Source organism: Labeo rohita, chromosome 15 (assembly GCF_022985175.1).
Source record: "Labeo rohita strain BAU-BD-2019 chromosome 15, IGBB_LRoh.1.0, whole genome shotgun sequence".
NCBI lineage: Eukaryota > Metazoa > Chordata > Actinopteri > Cypriniformes > Cyprinidae > Labeo > Labeo rohita.
Window position 1 is genome coordinate 12,102,385 of NC_066883.1, and position 18,706 is coordinate 12,121,090.

An 18,706-nucleotide genomic window follows, 5' to 3' on the forward strand; every position below is an offset into this window, starting at 1 on the left:
GATGGAAGTTTTTCACATACCCTAACTGTACTGATCCGGATTACACAGACTACCATGCGCATCGCAGAAAATAGACAAGACAAGCATTTGAGGTTAAAAAGTATATAAATTGTCAATTTGTTTAAAAAATGACAGATCGTTTCGCTAGATAAGACCCTTCTTCCTCGGCTGGGATTGTTTAGAGCCATTTGATACTGCATTTAAACTACAATTTGGAAGTTTAAACTTGGGGGCACCATTGAAGGCCACGATATGGAGATAATTCCTGAAATGCACAACCCATTCAACTTACAAAAAACTTTTTTAAAGAGCACCACATTTATCTGTAATACTTTTGGGTGCAAAGGCTTATTTGTTACCGAGCAGTAATTTTTATTTTTCCAAAAACCTTTACCAGCAGGTAAATGTATTCCTAAATTGCCAGATTTGCTTTAAAGCTTCAAGGAAATGCACTCTCAATTGAAAGCCTTTTACGCAGTGAAATTTGCAGTGAATTTTCAAACTTGATGAGAAGAAGCCTTCACATCAGCTTCAGTAAACCCACCTGCATTTCCAGCCAATCAGCAAGGACGTACTGAAACCACTGTTATTTATCATCTCTCAAAACACAGCATGATTCAACAGGTGCTCGGGGAGAAAACAGAGCACAATGAAAATCACTGAAAATTGAGTTTCGCAAACTTCGCCGCTTTGCCACTTTTGAGTGGCGTTTGCGGTGAGCTGTTCAGTGCTGGAGAGATTCATTGAGGCATGCCGTGGAGATTCAGATTGACTGTGATACTGATAATAAGAGGAAGTTGTCTTTCATGCTGTGACTGTGGACCTTCACTTAGCCGGGGTCTTGTACAGAAGCATCTGACTGTGCAAGTAAAAAAATAACTCGATAAATGAATTCAGTTCCGTTTAGCACATCTTGATCCTGCTGGTTATTTAGCAAAATCCTTTCTCAAGCGCCACAGCCATCCCGTAGCTCTGTGACAGAGAAAAGCTCCATACAAATACATTTAATGTCATTAAATTTGAGCAGAATTGAATCAGCTTTAAAACCTCCACTTCTCACATCCGATAAAACCTGTTGATTTACTACAGAGTGAAGGCTGTTCTGAATGGATTTGGGAAAATTACTATGAATGCACAAAATACATCTCTCTCTTTGTTATGCAGGTATCCTGCACAAGGGTAACGGCGAGAACATCTTCATTTCCCAGCAACCCCCGGTCATTGGAAGCATCATGGGTAACGGAAGGAGGCGTAGTATCTCCTGTCCAAGTTGCAACGGGCTGGCAGACGGAAATAAGCTGCTCGCACCTGTAGCTTTAGCTTGTGGGTCGGATGGCAGTCTATACGTGGGGGATTTCAACTACGTTCGTCGGATCTTCACCACAGGAAATGTCACGAGCGTCTTAGAGCTCAGGTTTGACATTCTGCATGTGCATAGATACACAAACATTCGCCTACCCACCAAAATGACAAGTTGCTTTGTATATCCTGTTAGATAAGTTGCTCACAAACCAAAAAGTTATCTGACTATCAGTGCTTGGAGCTGCTCTGCTTATAGCACAGGATTGATGCTACTGGCCTTTTACTTTTAAAGAAAGAGTTTACCCAAAATTGAAAATTTTATTGTTGGTTATTCACCATCATTCTGACTTTAATGATTGCAAAGACCAGGATTTGTTCCACTGAAGAAAATAAATGATGACCATATGTTCATTTTGGGGTGAACTGTTTCTTTAAATGTAATTGCTATTGCTCAAAAATGTATAGGATCAATACAAACCTTGCTAAAATTTCATTCATCTTTCCTTCAAACCCAGCCAGCACACATACATCTCCAAGATGTCTTTTTTAAAGAGCAAATCTTCTGGAAAGCATAGTTGAATTGTTGGGCATAGTCATCTGGTAAATCTTTTTTAAAAGAAAATTTACATACATTCATAGTACATCATCAACCTGGAAGCATTTAGATGTATTGAGAAACTAACTTTTTATAAATTATATTTCCAGATCAAATTCAGAAATTAGACATCTAGGCCAGTCGTTTTGGTTTTGCTTCAAGATTTTACATTAGATTAAGTAGTGTTGTAAGACTGTACCATACTATTTAAAAAAGTGTACAATATAATGCACAGTTTGTTTTTAACATTGTTTTTCCACATTAGAACAGACATGTGACCCATTTTGTCTTGTTACCCACCAGTTGCGAATCACTGGCCTAGACAACATAAGTATGTGTGCTATGAGGGAATCCTTTCTATTCATTATAAACACAGTAGATATGCTTGTAGAACTGTCTATAGTAGCAAATTTTTAGCATTCTCACCTTTTCTCTGTACATTAATGCATGAATTAAGTACTAACTCTTTAAGCTAACCTATTTTCCCACTGTCTTCTTCCTTTTCATGCTGCTCTCGATAAATACAGAAATAAAGATTTCAGACATAGGTAAGAGCTCTTCTAAAGAGTCATGCCATTTATGATAATGAATGAACATCAGCTGAACACTCTGTACAGCCTTTCTTTGATGTACAGTTGCTTTTGTGGCCGCCTGTGGAATGCACCGACTGTGTTTTTCGTAAATTAAGGCGTACCAAGGAGTGCATTAAAACGCATCCTCTCCGGATAGCAGTAAAATGGGCAGTGCTATGACTGAGCTTTGAAATAGTGCTGTAGATCAATGGAGACCAGTTTGATGCATGGGTAAACTCTCAAAGTGGGTTACTGCAACAGAAAAAAAATGCTTAAAGAATTGTGTATGTTAAGGAAACCAGAGTCAGGGCACATAATTTGAAATGTCAGACAGGAAGATGGAAAAGCGGTTACCAGCTTAGCATAAGCCCGGTATCAGCGTTTTAAATATTTCTCACCCTCAGGGGACTCGGCTTCCTTAAAGAATATAATTACCCACCCCTCCCCATTGGAAATACCCATGCTGCATTACCCACAATACAGCGTGATATTTCACCCGATGACAAATTACACATTCAAAGCGCCGTCGGATCTGAATACACAGTTCGTTAACATGTTTGATTTGACAAATGGCAGCGTGGTATCGAGGAAAAAAAAAAGCATCAGTCATCAAACTTCGATCTAAGCTTTCAAATATAACACACATCCTCCCTGTGGTGTTATGAACCCTTAATATGGGATGCGTGGCACAACCAGCTGTGGGCTTTGACAGGCAGCAGCGTGACAGCTAACAGTATGATGCTCAGGTATGACTGACAGGATATGAGCGGGCTCTTGGCGAGAGGTTGGGTAAATTCAGGACACCTGCGAGCTTCAAAAATGCCCTATCCTTCATGACGGAGTCTCCGTTTAACCCTGCATCCTTGGGTCGTGACTTTCCTGTAGATGATTCCGTCAAGACAAGGGGTGGCATCACGCATCACACATCATGTCACAATGAGATATGGGCACACATGCAATGCTGCAATAAATTATATTAAACAAAAACTAGATTGTATACTGTATCAGAGAATTGGGGCAAGTCAGCTGATTTCGATTTGGGTAATGCATTCCAGGGACAAAGGGGGAGAAAACCAAGGCTACGAAAGTGATCTTGACATGCCACCACAAAGTTAAACCTTTGACAAGCTCTGTCATATCATGTTGATCAATGACAATTTTAGAGAGGTGCATTCACGTCATGTAGTAATTATCGTAATTCTGAGATATCAACACTTGATGTTCTACTCAGGCTGCATTCCATTTTGTTTTTATGCCCTTCCCTCACTAACTTCACTAAGTCTTACTGATTTTGATGTACATCACTGATTACGTTGCACGAGTGTTCAGTTCCATTGGAACCCTTGATATGAAGTAGACTGGCCTCCTCAGTCAAAATCAAGGGGTCAAGGGTCTGTCCATTTAAACTTCCCTTGTCCACTTCACAAAGTGGAAAGCCCATTAAAATGGCAGCAGGGATTCCCCCATGGGGAAGTGCTTAGGGAAGTTTGCGAGTGTGTGTCTAAAAGCTAAATAGAGTGCAGCCTTAAGGCCTATTCATACCAAGAACGATAACAATAATTATAACTATAAAGATAACGTTCTAAAAATGCTACAAATTTAAGAGAATAGCAGAGTACACACCACGACTATAACGATAAATATACAGGGGAACTATATCATTGGAATCACTTTCAGAACGATTTTTTACAGCTAATGAACGTTAAAACTGACAGCTAACTAGACTTTATTTTCAGATTTAAACGGCTTGTGCATTTGAAATAGTAGGCGACATTGTAGAGAAGCAAACAGACATTGCACAGCAAACACAGTAACATAAAACATAAAATTACCTCAGGAATTCAGTGCTAGTTTGGACAGTATTGTCTTGCCTTCACTGAAGTTGCAGTAGAAAAGAGTACTCGTTTTTATTTCTCTACATTGCCTACGTTAGAGATTAGATAGTTTATGCTAGATTTACTGTTTAGATGTTCTCGAAACATGCATGCTGAGGACCTCTACTGGTTGAAGTTGTGTAAATTAAACAAAAACAGACAGTTATCGTTCACTGGTGTAGACACAAATAGTTATCTTTGCATTTATAGTTATTGTTATTGCTCTTGGTGTGAATGGGCCTAGAGCTAGTCTCAGCCTCAGACGTCTCGCCCATGGTCCGTTGACTGTATGTCTGGTGCATATGGCACACAAAATTGGAAACACTTCAGGAGTATCGAAGTCGTCAGCTGATTGGTTGAATTCTGCAGAATTTCCAGGAAACGTGTGTAGCGTTCCACCTGGAAACAAAGATGCAGTGCCAAACCTGTCATGGAAGAAGAAGTAAACCGTTGTGTTTACAACTGTGACAATGAGCGCTTCTCAGGATCAACTGAACGCTGGATTTTCATAAGTATGTTAAATATGTAAAGTCTGTTTAAAATACACCGAAGAGTTTCACATACCAGTCTGTTATTGTGGGGACATGTCCATGCCCCTAAACATGACACGGCACAAAACGATGATTGGTTGCTTTGCCTGTCAGTCATATTGCTTCTTGGATGGTCCTTGACCATTCAAAGCAGCCAAGGTTCCCATACCTTCTGCCGTCAGACTGAAGGTCTGGTTGCGCAAAACTACCTTAGAGCTGTCCACGTGCTTGGAATTCGAGGTAGCGCGTAAGTATAGCGGTGGTCAGGTGGTATAGCAGTCACATGAACAGAGTAGTAGCTCTCAGAACATTCCCAGCTTACAAGTTTTGCGAGCACATGAATGCCTTGGCATTGATGGTGTTGCCATAGACACGTAAAATTCTGAGTGCGAGGACTTGGAACAACTCGAAATTACGGTAATTACGACATGGCGTGAATGCAGCTTAAACTCTGCAGAACAGTGACCCTCCAGGAACAAATATGAATGCCCCTGCATTCAAAAGGATCTTACATATTTCTGTCCATCAAACAGTTTGACAAGTAACCAAGCGTTTGTATTTCTCTCAGAGTCAAATTCTGTCCTAAGGCCCTTACTAAATGCTTTGTAGTGTTTTTGTAGGTGCTGCTTTGTATTATCAGCCTTGAACCAGGTTTGTGTTGTTATTTTGATTGTAAAAGTTGTGCTTTGGGCTAAATCACTTACCGGAACATGTTCCAATAATTCATTTTAGAAATAAAACTTTGTAAAAAATGACTGCTGAAAAGGCCAAAATCATATTTGCAACCAGAAAAGAACAGCCATCACGGCTGTGTAAAAACAAACAAAGGCATCTCAGTTTTTATGTATGTGCACGCAGACGAGAGAATAAGGCTAGACCATGATCTCTCTGACATACCCGCTGACCCCCTTTCCACGAGAGTCGCTCACCTCCAACGTCACAGCAACATGCTGAAAAATCCAATTATCCTCCCCAGACCGACGTTAGTTGTTGAATATAGATGGAGAATACGAAGGTCAGGGTGTTCTCATCACAGAAAGCACAATGCTGCGTGCCACCAATAACACATTGTACAACACAGAGACTGCTGGGACTGAAAAGCATCTGCCCACAGCGCTGCACCCCTCTTGGAAAATGGGATTGAGATTTTTCTTGACAAACCCGTTTTACCTTCCTTCCAAACCGAGAACATCATTCAACATGGTCAGCAGCCACACAGTGACGTGCCAAGCCCCAGGTCAACCGAAGCAGCCTGTTTCCAGCGATCTTCTAGAAGGTCAGTTGTCGGTCTGAATAATAGATCGAAGCTGACAATGCTGCAGACCTGCCGTTATTCCTTTCCACACTCTCGCGTTGGGCCACTGGGATTTGGCACTAACAGCCACGGAGTTTCAGGGGAACATGCTTCGGATTTGTTTAATCGGTTTTGAATGCTGATCCGAAGACAGGTTAGGTGTTGAATATGATGGTATTTGGCAGATGTGCGTTGTAGCATTTGCTATGGCTAGTCATCTCTGATCTAGCTCTACCAGTAGAAAATGTTTTTAACTCCTACGTTGTTGTTGTACTAGGGCAGCATTTATAACCTTGTAAGATTTTAGTAATGGCAGCAGATGTCATTTCATGGAGAATACCGAACATTTTTGTTCTGCTGCACTGACCTTTAACTCTTCGGTTTTGAATGCTGATCCTTAAAAATTGGGTTTTAGCAAAGAAGGTATTTGGCAGATTTTGCGTTTAGTCATCTCAAGTGCTACCATAGACCTACAGATGAAGTGGCTTTTTTGCTTTTAAACAGCAAATATTTTCACGTTCTCATCTTGGTGTCTTTTTTGATATAGATTAGTTAGTTTTTAGCGATGCTGGTATTTACAGACATGTTGTAGCATTTGCTTAGGCTCGTCATCTTACGAAGAATGCTTGTCCCTGAATGTTTTTGTTCTCTCACAGTGACCTTTCTCACTTTGTTAGGTTTTGAATGCTAATCTTTAGACAAATTGGGTGTTAGCGGTGATGGTATTTAGCAGATAAGTGTTGTAGCATTTGCTGTGGCTAGTTATCTTGAGAGTACTAGTCCTATAATGCCATGAATTCTGCTTTTCACAGAGAATATTTTTCACTTAGCATTTTCACTCAATTGCTATGACCTTTCTCACTTTAAGTTCTGAATGTTTATCCTTTGACGAGTTGGTTGTTAGCAATGATGGTTTATAGCAGGCTTGTTACAGCAAGTATGTCATCTTGCTTTCCACATAACATTTTGTTCTCAACATTTTGACCTTTGTTAGGTTTTGAATCTGAATCCTAAGACAAGTTGGTTGTGTGTCACGTAGCATTTGCTGTGGCTAGTTATGACTAGCATACTAACACAGCAGAGTAGCACTTTTTTACAGCGAATATTGTTCAATTAATGTTTTTGCTGTGTTGAATGACCTTTCCCATTTACATTTTCATTCAACATTTTAAATGCTAAACAGAAGTTGGCTGTAGGCAGTGATAGTTTTTGGCAGATGTGTGTCTTAGCATGTGCCATGGCTAGTCATCTCATAAAGAATGCTTTTCACTTAACATTTTTGTTCTCATGCTGTGACCTTTCTCACTTTGTTCAAAAACAATTAACCCTTCCAGGAAGACACTATTCCAGAAAGGCGAGAACATTTCACACTTTTTTTCTTCTGCTATGAACAACTGTTGCATATTCACACATTTTTACAAAAGATAGCATTTATCATGAGTTTGACATTATGATTTCCTTTTCTGCAACACATATTAAATCAGCCAGCACAGTAATTCTGTGCTTTTCACTGTACTCCAGCTGATAGAAATTGCCTTGAAGTAACATTTTTAGGTAAAAGCCGTCTTTGACCACAGATGTAGCCATCAGCCGAACTACAATTAGAGCATATCACAAATCAACTTGAAAAGTGTAAAATTGCTGTCCAGGTTCCTGGCCTTTTTATCATTTTCTCAGAATGTGATTAACATACTATAAAGAGGAAACTCAGTATGTTGACTTTAGATTGGATGTTTTTTCCTCTCTAGCCTGATTGGAGCCATTTTGTGGGGCTTTCATGTTCTTTAGCCCCCTGTGTGGTTGTGAGGGATGACTTTGACTGTCCAGCTTTGCCATGTAATGGACTGTTTTTTTCAGCCTGTGGGCCATTTTTGCTCCAGGAATACATAATGTGTTTAGATAACGGCTCTAGACCACATGCATCTCCAGAAGAAAGTTTCCCCGCGGGGGGGTTGGTGGCATACCTATTTGAATGCGCACTGGCAGCACATTAGACGCTGGGCTGACTGCATTAACCACAGGCTTTACACACACTACATGCGTTTCTATATTTGGAATGAGAGTAGATGCACACAGTAAAAGATTGATGCGGAGAGGACATGTCAGAGACGTCTCAAGCCATGGTAGTGGATCTGCCAACTCTTGAATCTTACTTGCAACATTCATTAATGCTCACTGCAAAGTCTCTTTTCTGAAGCAGTTTGTAATGCATGGATTTAAACGTGACACGTGATTTACAAGCATAGTGTTGTTTTAATGTCACTGTGCATCATGGTCAACATGTCACTTTAGCCTTGACAATGTAGAATGGCTTTAGCACTTTAATTACATTTAATATTTATTTATTAAATAAAAATCTGACATGGAAAGGGGTTATGACATGGATTTGTTATTATTATTTTAATATGTTCCTTTAATAATGTTAATAAAGTGCACAAAAAAACAGGAATGTGTCCTTTAAAGCTTCTCAGTAATTGCCCACTGTTATGACTGACTAACGTCATTGCATAGAAAAGAGTATCAACTCCCCCTTGCTATTGCATGTGAGTGTTTTGACAACATTATAAAAAAACAGTAATTTCCAGACAAAGCATTATTAAATAGTTTACTTACAGTTTGTGATGCAGCTGCAATCAGATCTAGTCCCGCTTCATCTTTCAACAAATGTCTCTTTGTGAACACTTCATGACACCGTGCCTCAATTCAAATAAACCAATTCAAATGGAAAACAAATATTTGGAGACGTGACACTCGCATTTAGGGTATTCAAGCGTATTCTACTCTGCATTTAAGCATGAAAATTACCTCAAATATAAGTTCATTCCGTAATTTTGCCTTCAGTTGGGTTAGGTTATCAAGACATTTGTTTATTGTGATATAACTTGTTTTATTTGTGTCCGAAAAACCATTGTCAACTAAGTTACCCACTAGAACTTTTTGAATTGGCACAGTGTGATATTTTCTCTAGAGGCACATGGATGAAACACTAGAAGTTCTGTTCTCTGTCTTTCCCCTAATACTGGTTAAACTAGCAAACCTGTGTCAAGAGTGATTGACTGTCAACAGTGTTGCACAAGTATTATTGCTGCAAATTTTAACAAGACAGTTTAACTAAAACTTACGTTTTGCTAATGAAAATATATTTCTAAACATGCCATATGCTTAGTAGTTTTAGGCTTGAGTATAGGCCCAAAACACTAAAAGCGTCAACTAAGTTACCTGTCAACTGTGTTACCCAGTAAATGTAACATGGTGGACAGTAGCAAACATAAATGGTATTTTGTGCGCATATTCCTACAGATTAACTTTATTTATATAGTACTTTATACAATATAGATTGTTTCAAAGCAGCTATGTAAGGTCATGTTTGGGTTTTTGGGAAACAGGAAAACTTTTTTCTTCACATTGTCAAATTCCAAATGTCCCTTATATAGTAATGAGGAGGACATTTTAATCTATGAAACTCACAGGATGTTTTAATGGTACAAAGACCTCTTATATGCCGAAAATCAAGGCACATTTGATTTCTCATGTCATGACCCCTTGAAAACACATTTTACAGATAGTACTTTGCTTAAACCTTTACATCACAACTAATTGTTTTTCCTCATTTATTTGTTTTTTTAGCAATAGTCCTGCACACAAATATTACCTGGCTACTAGTCCTGTTTCGGGGGCCCTGTACCTTTCGGACACCAGTAGCAGGAAAGTGTTTAAAGTGAAATCTTTGAACACAGTGAAGGATGTGGCAAAGAACCTAGAGCTAGTGGCAGGCACAGGCGATCAGTGTCTTCCCTACGATGAGACGCGCTGCGGAGACGGAGGCAAGGCTGTAGAGGCCACACTTACCAATCCTAGAGGTAAGTCTACATATTTCTGAATAACAGTGTTGACCTATTTGAAACAGACATCTATTTTGGCATTACTGGTTCAATTTTTCCATCATTCCATTAGGCTATGAGTAAATTTCCTTAAATTAAAGATGCTGTAAGCAATTTCAGCTATTTTGCTTTAGCCACACATACTCTCTCCAAAATGAGCTTCCTCCATGTATTTGTACCAGTACAAGCCCTAAGCAACAAATTCAGAGAAAACCCCAAAACCACAGCATGAAATTGATAGCAAAACCTGCGGTTTGCATACGCTCATCAATTTTCCACTATAGAGAGTACCCGTTCTCCTAGTGTAGCATATGTAGTGCTCTGAGGGGAATCTTAGGGTGGCTGCAATTAATTTTTCCACCAGCATAAAGCAATAATATAATGGTATTTCCATTTCCTAGTCTGTTAGGTATTTTGTCATTTGAAATTAAAGATACATTTGTGACTGAAGCCGTGATTATCTTTGTGTTATAAAATGCAAATGAAAGATGACGTATCCAGTCACATTTCCCTTTGTCATCCACAGTGACGTTGAAACGATTCACACGCTCTTAAATAGCTTGAACAGCACCTCACGCATTTCTCTTTCCCAGGATGCTCAATGCCAGACATAAATAATGAATTTAGCACATGGATTTTTTATTAGACTTCAGGCTTCCTATTGTGCATGTTGATGCTGAGAGATACTCATTTCATTCTGTCCTTACAATTATCACTATATCATTCCAACTTTATTTATGGAATGAACATAAATGCAACTGTTGTGTTTGGTGTTTTATTCTGTTTTGTTGTGTTTTGCTTTTATTTATTTTATATTTTTTAATGGTTTTTGTTTTTCTTTCTTTCTGTTTCTTTTTGTTTTGCTTTGTTTTGCTTAGGGTTCTTTGTGAATCTGAAATTTGCACACACAGGTCACATTTCACATCAAAATCTAAAGCAAAAAAATAGAACTATTATGGTTTTATTTTTTATTATTTTATTTTATTATTTTTTATTATTTTTTTATTTTTATGTTGTAATATAATTTTTTTTTTTTTAAATTAGACATTTTTTCCACAACTTAACACATTCCCTTTCTTATTCATTTATTCATTCTTTCATTCATTCATTCCTTCATTCATTCATCCATTTGTTTGTCGGTGTTAAAGGCATATTAGTACTGTATTGTCTTACATTAAAAAAATAGACTCTTATTTTCTATTTTTATTTGCATTGGCATGCATCAAAGGCTGTACAAAAAGTACTACCACTTGCCACTTTAAATTATTTTTCTTTTTGTTTCGTTCTGTTTTGTTTGTTTGTTTGTTGTTTGTTTTGTTTTGTTTTATTATGGTATTGAGAATTGTATTGTAATATAATGAAAACAGTATAAAATCGGCTTAATAGATTTTTGTCTGTTTAGTCTGTTAGTCTGTTTGTCTGTTTGTTTTTTGTTTGTTTGCGTTTTGTTTTTTGTTTTTGTTTTGTTTTGTTCCTTTTTTTTTCTTTGTGAATCTGAAACTTACACAGGTCACATTTCACATCAAAATCTAAAGCAAAAAATATAACTATTATGGTTTTATTTTTTATTATTTTATTTTATTATTTTTATTATTTTTTTATTTTTATGTTGTAATATAATTTTGTTTTTTTTTTTAAATTAGACATTTTTTCCACAACTTAACACATTCCCTTTCTTATTCATTTATTCATTCCTTCATTCATTCATTCATTCATTCATTCATCCATTTGTTTGTTGGTGTTAAAGGCATATTAGTATTGTATTGTCTTACATAAAAAAATAGACTCTTATTTTCTATTTTTATTTGCATTGGCATGCATCAAAGGCTGTACAAAAAATACTACCACTTGCCACTTTAAATTATTTTTCTTTTTGTTTTGTTCTGTTTTGTTTGTTTGTTTGTTTGTTGTTTGTTTTGTTTTGTTTTATTATGGTATTGAGAATTGTATTGTAAATATAATGAAAACAATATAAAATCTGCTTAATAGATTTTTGTCTGTTTAGTCTGTTAGTCTGTTTGTCTGTTTGTTTTTTGTTTTTTTGTTTGCTTTTTGTTTTTTGTTTTTGTTTTGTTTTGTTTTGTTCCGTTTTGTTTTGTTTGTGAATCTGAAACTTACACAGGTCACATTTCACATCAAAATCTAAAAGAATAAAAAAAATAGAACTATTACAGTTTTATATAATTTTAAATAAAATTGTCAATATATTTCATTATTTTAGTATAATTGTAATGTACTACATAGTTTACATACATAGTTTTTTTTTAATTATACATTGACATTTTTTCCACAATTAGGCATATTCCTTTCCTCGTCCATTTGTTCATTCATTCATTCTTTCATTGGTTCGTTTGTTTGTTCATTTTTTTTGTTCATGTTTAATGTAATTCTCATTCAGTTTTAATTTTAGTAATACATTATTTGTAATATTTTATTATATTACATTAAATAAATCTTTCATTATGTCACTATTTTCATTTAGACTAGCATGCATCAAATGCTGTACAACAAATACTACCATTTCCCACTTTCAATGATTTTTCTTTCTTTTTGAATTATGATATTGAGAAATGTATTGCAAATATATCAATGAAAACAGTATGTAATGTTTCAAAAACAGGCATAATTTTCTATATTATTCTTATTTATTTTCCTTTATGAAATATAAATCTTGACAGCTGTGTCAATTGTTGATTAAGTGAGATTATTTTCAGATTCCATCTAGATTCTCCCAGCAGAGATCCATTCCCTTTTTCTGTCTCTTGTCTCCAGGCATTACCGTGGATAAGTATGGCGTGATCTTCTTTGTAGACGGCACCATGATCCGCCGTATCGATCAGAACGGTATCATATCCACCCTGCTGGGCTTCAACGACTTGACCTCAGCGCGACCCCTGAGCTGTGACTCGGTGATGGACATCTCTCAGGTGGGTAGCCTTCTTATGTTCCCTCTGCGGCTTTCTCACCCATCACGCCTCTTTATAAAGGCCAAATAATGGCAGGATTTGTGAAAGGCTAGCACAGCTATACTGTTGCGCCACCATGTTCGGCATAATCGTCATGTCAGCTTCACCGAGGGTGAAGGGTTGCAGCTGACAGCTCTTCAGGGCAGGGCAAAGGTCTTTGTGTTGCCTTGGGTCGCAGTAACCCAGATGCTGCCTACAGCTGCAGGCCTGCGAAATCCAGTTTCAAACTGACCTACAACCTGAGCAACAGAGCTGCTGCCTCCATCCCAGAAACACAGTCACAAAGACGTGCACTCTCGGGTCACCATAGGCGTTGTTAACCAATCCAAATGTTACCTGTCACCCCAGGCAAGGACACTGTGCTGACTGCCATCTCTAAAGTATCATTTTGGGATGTGATGCTGCCCTAGAGGCCCAGACCTGGAGCTTTTTAGGCTGCTTTGGTTTTCCTTTACTTTATTTTGCCTGCAACGTTCTCCCAGTGTCAAGACAATCAACAATGCCTGTGGTTACAATGACAAAGATAATATCTTCTTACATTTCTCTGTTTGGTTGACTGCTTTACCATAAAGTAAACATCTTCATTATGCGTTTCTTTACACAGTTACCCAAAACTGTTAATGAAATTGTGAATTGTGAGACTGAAGTGACTGTTTAAATTTACTAGATATAAATGCAATAATTCACTCAGTCATTACACTGATATCAAAGTATGTCTTCTAGCATTGTTATTGGAAAAGTACAATAGAGCTCCACAGGAAGTCAGACTTCCAGCTTGGAATTTTTTTTTTTTCCTCAACAGTTTTCAAATATTGACATGAGCACCTACAGTAGGTAAATGCAGAAAGGTAATAGCAGACATTTAAGCAAATGCAAATTATCAAAGTTACTACATTACTGAAAGACTGAAGAAAACAAATTCTCATTGCTGCAGTATGAAAACAAATACAGAGGAAAAACCTATTTGAACATAGTGATTTATTTTTAATAATAATATCAATCTAAATTTTCTTTAGGTCAAAAAATGTTGTATACTTACTACTGAGCTTTAAATTAATATATTCATTATTATTTTTGTGCATTATAGTAATATATATATTTTTTTTTTTCATATTACAGTAATAGGAATTTGCCAACCTTTGCTAATGTAATATGGGAACTTAAAGGTCTGCAAGGGTGATTTATTGATCAGAAATACTGTAAAAACAATAACATTATAAAATAATATAACAATTTAAAACAATTCCTATTTTAATATATTTTAAAATGTAGTTTATTCTTGTAATTGCAAAGCCAGCTTTTTAACAGCCATTACTTCGGTCTTCAGTGTCACATGAGCCTTTGAAAATCATACTAATATTATGATTTGCTTCTCAGGAAACATTTTAGTGTTGACAATTGTGCTGCTTGTGATTTTTGTGGAAACCATTATACATTTTTTTTAGAATTATCTGATGAATAGGAAGTTTTAAAAAACAGCATATATTAAAATAAGTAAGTAACACTTTAGCATACGGAACAATTCTCATTACTAACTAGTTGCTTATTAGCATGTCTATTATTAACATATTGGCCGTTTATTAGTACTTATACAGTAAAATTCTGTGTGAGCATATTCTACATCCCTAATCCTACCTAATACCTAAACTTATCAACTACCTTACTAACTGTTAATAAGCTGTAAATTAGGAGTTTATTGAGGCAAAAGTCATAGTTATTGGTTTATTAATAGCGAGAATTAGACCTTAAAATAAAGTGTGACCAAAATAAGGCATTTAAAATTTTCTACTGTAACTTTTGATCAATTTAAAGCATTCTTGCTGAATTAAAGTGTTTACTATACATTTTTTTACATTATATTTACATTTAGCATATTATGTAATGCATAGGAAAATAATATAATTTAAAAGTTAGGCTTTATTTATTTTATTTTATTTTATTTTATTTTTTATTTACTTTTGGGGCCAGGCAATTTCTTGACCGTTTTTATAAGATTCACCTTACAACCAATTAAATTCGAGACACATCCTTCTGTGTCTTGTCTTTAATGACTCTTCAAAACCACAGTATGAAGGTCATAAACTGAATGAAATTGAAAAAAAAAAAAAAAAACATGCTGTAGTTCAATACATGAATTGTATTCAACCTTTTAGTTTTGCTTACATATATCTGTCCAGCTTACGGTTTGCTCAATAATGCTTCTGCTGCCAGACTGAGAGGCTTTATTTTGCTGTGAGGACGTGGATCACTGGGGAGACGACCTCCAGCTGCACCACAGAAAAAACCTCTCTACTCTGAAACACACACACACACATACACTCCCAGAAAGACCACTGCAGTCCCGGCCTCAATGATGACAAATCACACCAGCTTCTGCCAAAGACACTCAGACAGTAAAAAGCATCCATTAAAAATGCATGTGCAGCACACGCTCACTGCATCAAACACGCCGCCGCATTACTTAAGCCTGCTGCTGCCACACTTTTGAGGGCTCATCTGAAGCCTGTTTCCTCCCTCTCATACACCGCCTGCCAATTCTCACCTAGATCCAACCAAAAATATCCTATTTTTTGGTGCAGGGTGCCGAGTTCATTAACATGTGATGCTCTTTGGGTCCTGATATCTCCGCTTCCAATAAGCCCCCCTTGAAAGCTTCAATTCTGTGATGGCTTCATTCCTTTCCATTTACTATTCAGATCTAGCATTCAGAGCACACCTCGCATTATATTCCAAATTTGTTTGCCTTTCAGGCAGCGAAGGCACCCTGCACGAGCACTATGAATTTGAGACTTGGCAAGAATATTTCTCCATAACTCGTACACTGGTTTCAAGAATATGTTCTCTTCATTCCCTGGTGAATGTAGAAATATGGTGAGAACTGCAAATTCTTGAAGGAATGGAAATATTTAAATGTCTTTTTAATTCAGTTATGGTTATTTTTAGTATACAATTCAGGGGTTTTCCACTGGGGTTTGGCAAAATCCAGAGCTAAATATACTGAGTATTTTTGTATTGTTTCCATTGCAAACATTCTTAAATCAAGATAAATTTACTTTAGGAGCAAATGGGATTTGACTGTACTCGTATTCAAATAAAAAATAATGACCCTTCGCTTAGCTCCGCCTTAAAACAGTACTAAGCAGTCCTACCTTAGCAACTGTTGCCATCCACAGTATCCTCATTTCCTCAGCATCAGTGCGTTTGGGATGTTTTGGCATAATATAATAGAATAACAATCCAAAATAAGTCTTATTACAGTGACACAATGTACCCAGAGAGGATACAAGATGTGTTTGGGTATGTTTTTAAAATAAGTCTCTTATGCTCAAGGGTGCATTTCTTTTATCAAAAATGCAGTAAAGCATTAATATTGTGAAATATTACTACAGTTTAAAAGGACTGTTTTCTATGGAAGCCTGTTTCCACCACTGAATAAAAAATGTCAAAATGTTATTGCGACTTTTTATCTTACAGTTCAGACTTGTTTTCTCCAAATTGCATGATATAAATTTGTAACTGCGAGTAATAAAGTCAGAATTCTGTAATATAAACTCACAGCTGCAAGAAATAAAGACTTTTTTCTCGCAATTCTGACTCAATTGTGATAAATTCGCAGTTACGAGTTATAAAATCCAATTTCGAAGAGAAAAAAAAGACTGTTCTCAGAATTGTAAGTTTATATCTCACAATTCTGACTTAATTACTCACAATTGCACGATAATAAGTCATAGATATAAGGAAAAGTATAGATATTTATATCAAGTAAGATATAAACTCGCAATTCTGAAGAAAAAAAAGTCTGAATTTCGAGATATAAACTTGTAATTCTGAGAAAAAAGTCTGTATTGTGAGTTTATATCTCACAATTCTGACTTTATAATTCACAATTGTGAGAAGTAAAGTCATAATTTACTTGCAAGAGATAAAAACCTGCAACTGCGAGTTTATGTCACAATTCTGAGAAAAAAGTCAGAATTGCGAGAGATAAACGTGCAGTTGCGAGTTACAAAGTCCAATTCTGAGGGGGAAAAAAGACTGTTCTCAGAATTGCTCGTAATAAACTCGCTATTCTAAGAAAAAGAAGTCCAAATTGCGAGATATAAACTTGTAATTCTGAGAAAAAAATCTGTATAGTGTTTATATCTCACAAATCTGACTTTATAATGCACAACTGCAAGAAATAAAGTCTGAATTGCGAGATATGAACTGTAATTCTGAGAAAAAATTCAGTATTGTAAGTTTATATCTCACAATTCTGACTTTATAATTCACAGTTGCGAGAAGTAAAGTCATAATTGTGAGATAAAAACTTGCAACTGCAAGTTTGTCTGTCACAATTCTGAGAAAAAAAGTCAGAATTGCGAGAGATAAACGTGCAGTTGCGAGTTACAAAGTCCAATTCTGAGGGGAAAAAAAGACTGTTCTCAGAATTGCTCGCAATAAACTCGCAATTCTAAAAAAAAGAAGTCCAAATTGCGAGATATAAACTTGTAATTCTGAGAAAAAAATCTGTATAGTGTTTATATCTCACAAATCTGACTTTATAATGCACAACTGCAAGAAATAAAGTCTGAATTTCGAGATATGAACTGTAATTCTGAGAAAAAATTCAGTATTGTAAGTTTATATCTCACAATTCTGACTTTATAATTCACAATTGTGAGAAATAAAGTCATAATTGTGAGATATAAACTTGCAATTTTGACTATTTCTTGCAACTGCAAATTTTATCTGTCACAATTCTGAGAAAAAAGTCAGAATTGCGAGAGATAAACATGCAGTTGCGAGTTATAAAGTCCAATTTTAAGGGGAAAAAAAAGAGTTCTCAGAATTGCCTGCGAAGAAAAAAAAAAAAGTCCCAACTGCGAGATATAAGCTCGTAATTCTGAGAAAAAAAATCCATATAGTAAGTTTAAATTCTCACAATTCTGACTTTATAATGCACAATTGCAAGAAATAAAGTCTTAATTGTGAGATAAAAACTCGCAATTCTGACCTTATTTCTCTCACTTGCGAGTTTATATCTTACAATTTTGACCTTTTTCCCACAATTCTCACCTTTTTTTCCTCAGAAATGTGATAAACTCAGTTGCGAGTTATGAAGTCCAATTTTGAGGGGAAAAAAGACTGTGTTCTCTGAATTGCAAGTTTATATCTCACAATTCTAACTTAATTCATCACAATTGCACAATAAAAAGTTATAGATATAAGTATAATTATAGATATTTATATAAAGTAAGATATAAACGTGCAATTCTGAGGAAAAAAGTCCCAATTATGAGATATAAACTCGTAATTCTGAGAATTAATTCTCCTTTATCAACTCACAATTGCGAGCTTATATCTTAGAATTCTGACAAAAGATCAGAGTTTGTGTTTTTGAGAGTTTGTGTCATATGATTCTAATGAAAAAAAGGGGTCTGAATTGTGAGACAAAAAGTCGCAATTACTTTTTACATTTTTTATTCAGTGGTGGAAACAGGCTTCCATAGTTTTCCATTTAAATCCATCTTAAAATGTAATTCATTTCTGTGATGACAAAGTGGATTTTTCAGCAGTTTTCAGTGTCACATGATCCTTCAGAAATCATTTTAATATGCTGATTTACTGCTCAACAAAAATGTCTTAATATTTTCAAAATTGTGCTATTTTGGTGGAAACTGTGACATGCTTTCAACATTTTATCATGGAT

At 36.1% G+C, this 18,706-nt stretch overlaps 1 protein-coding gene across 6 annotated transcripts in view; it reads left to right on the top strand.

Moving 5' to 3' along the window:
- Nucleotides 1–18,706, top strand: part of tenm4 (teneurin transmembrane protein 4) — a 243,565-nt gene that overhangs the window by 185,355 nt on the left and 39,504 nt on the right. For 4 of the 6 annotated variants that reach the window (XM_051128614.1, XM_051128615.1, XM_051128618.1 and 1 more), the window contains 4 exons: nucleotides 1,165–1,414; nucleotides 2,425–2,445; nucleotides 9,795–10,027; nucleotides 12,821–12,975. In XM_051128614.1, coding sequence (XP_050984571.1) covers nucleotides 1,165–1,414; nucleotides 2,425–2,445; nucleotides 9,795–10,027; nucleotides 12,821–12,975 — 659 coding nt within the window. The remainder of the gene's footprint in view (nucleotides 1–1,164; nucleotides 1,415–2,424; nucleotides 2,446–9,794; nucleotides 10,028–12,820; nucleotides 12,976–18,706) is intronic. The other 2 variants (XM_051128616.1, XM_051128619.1) reach the window with 1 other exon arrangement.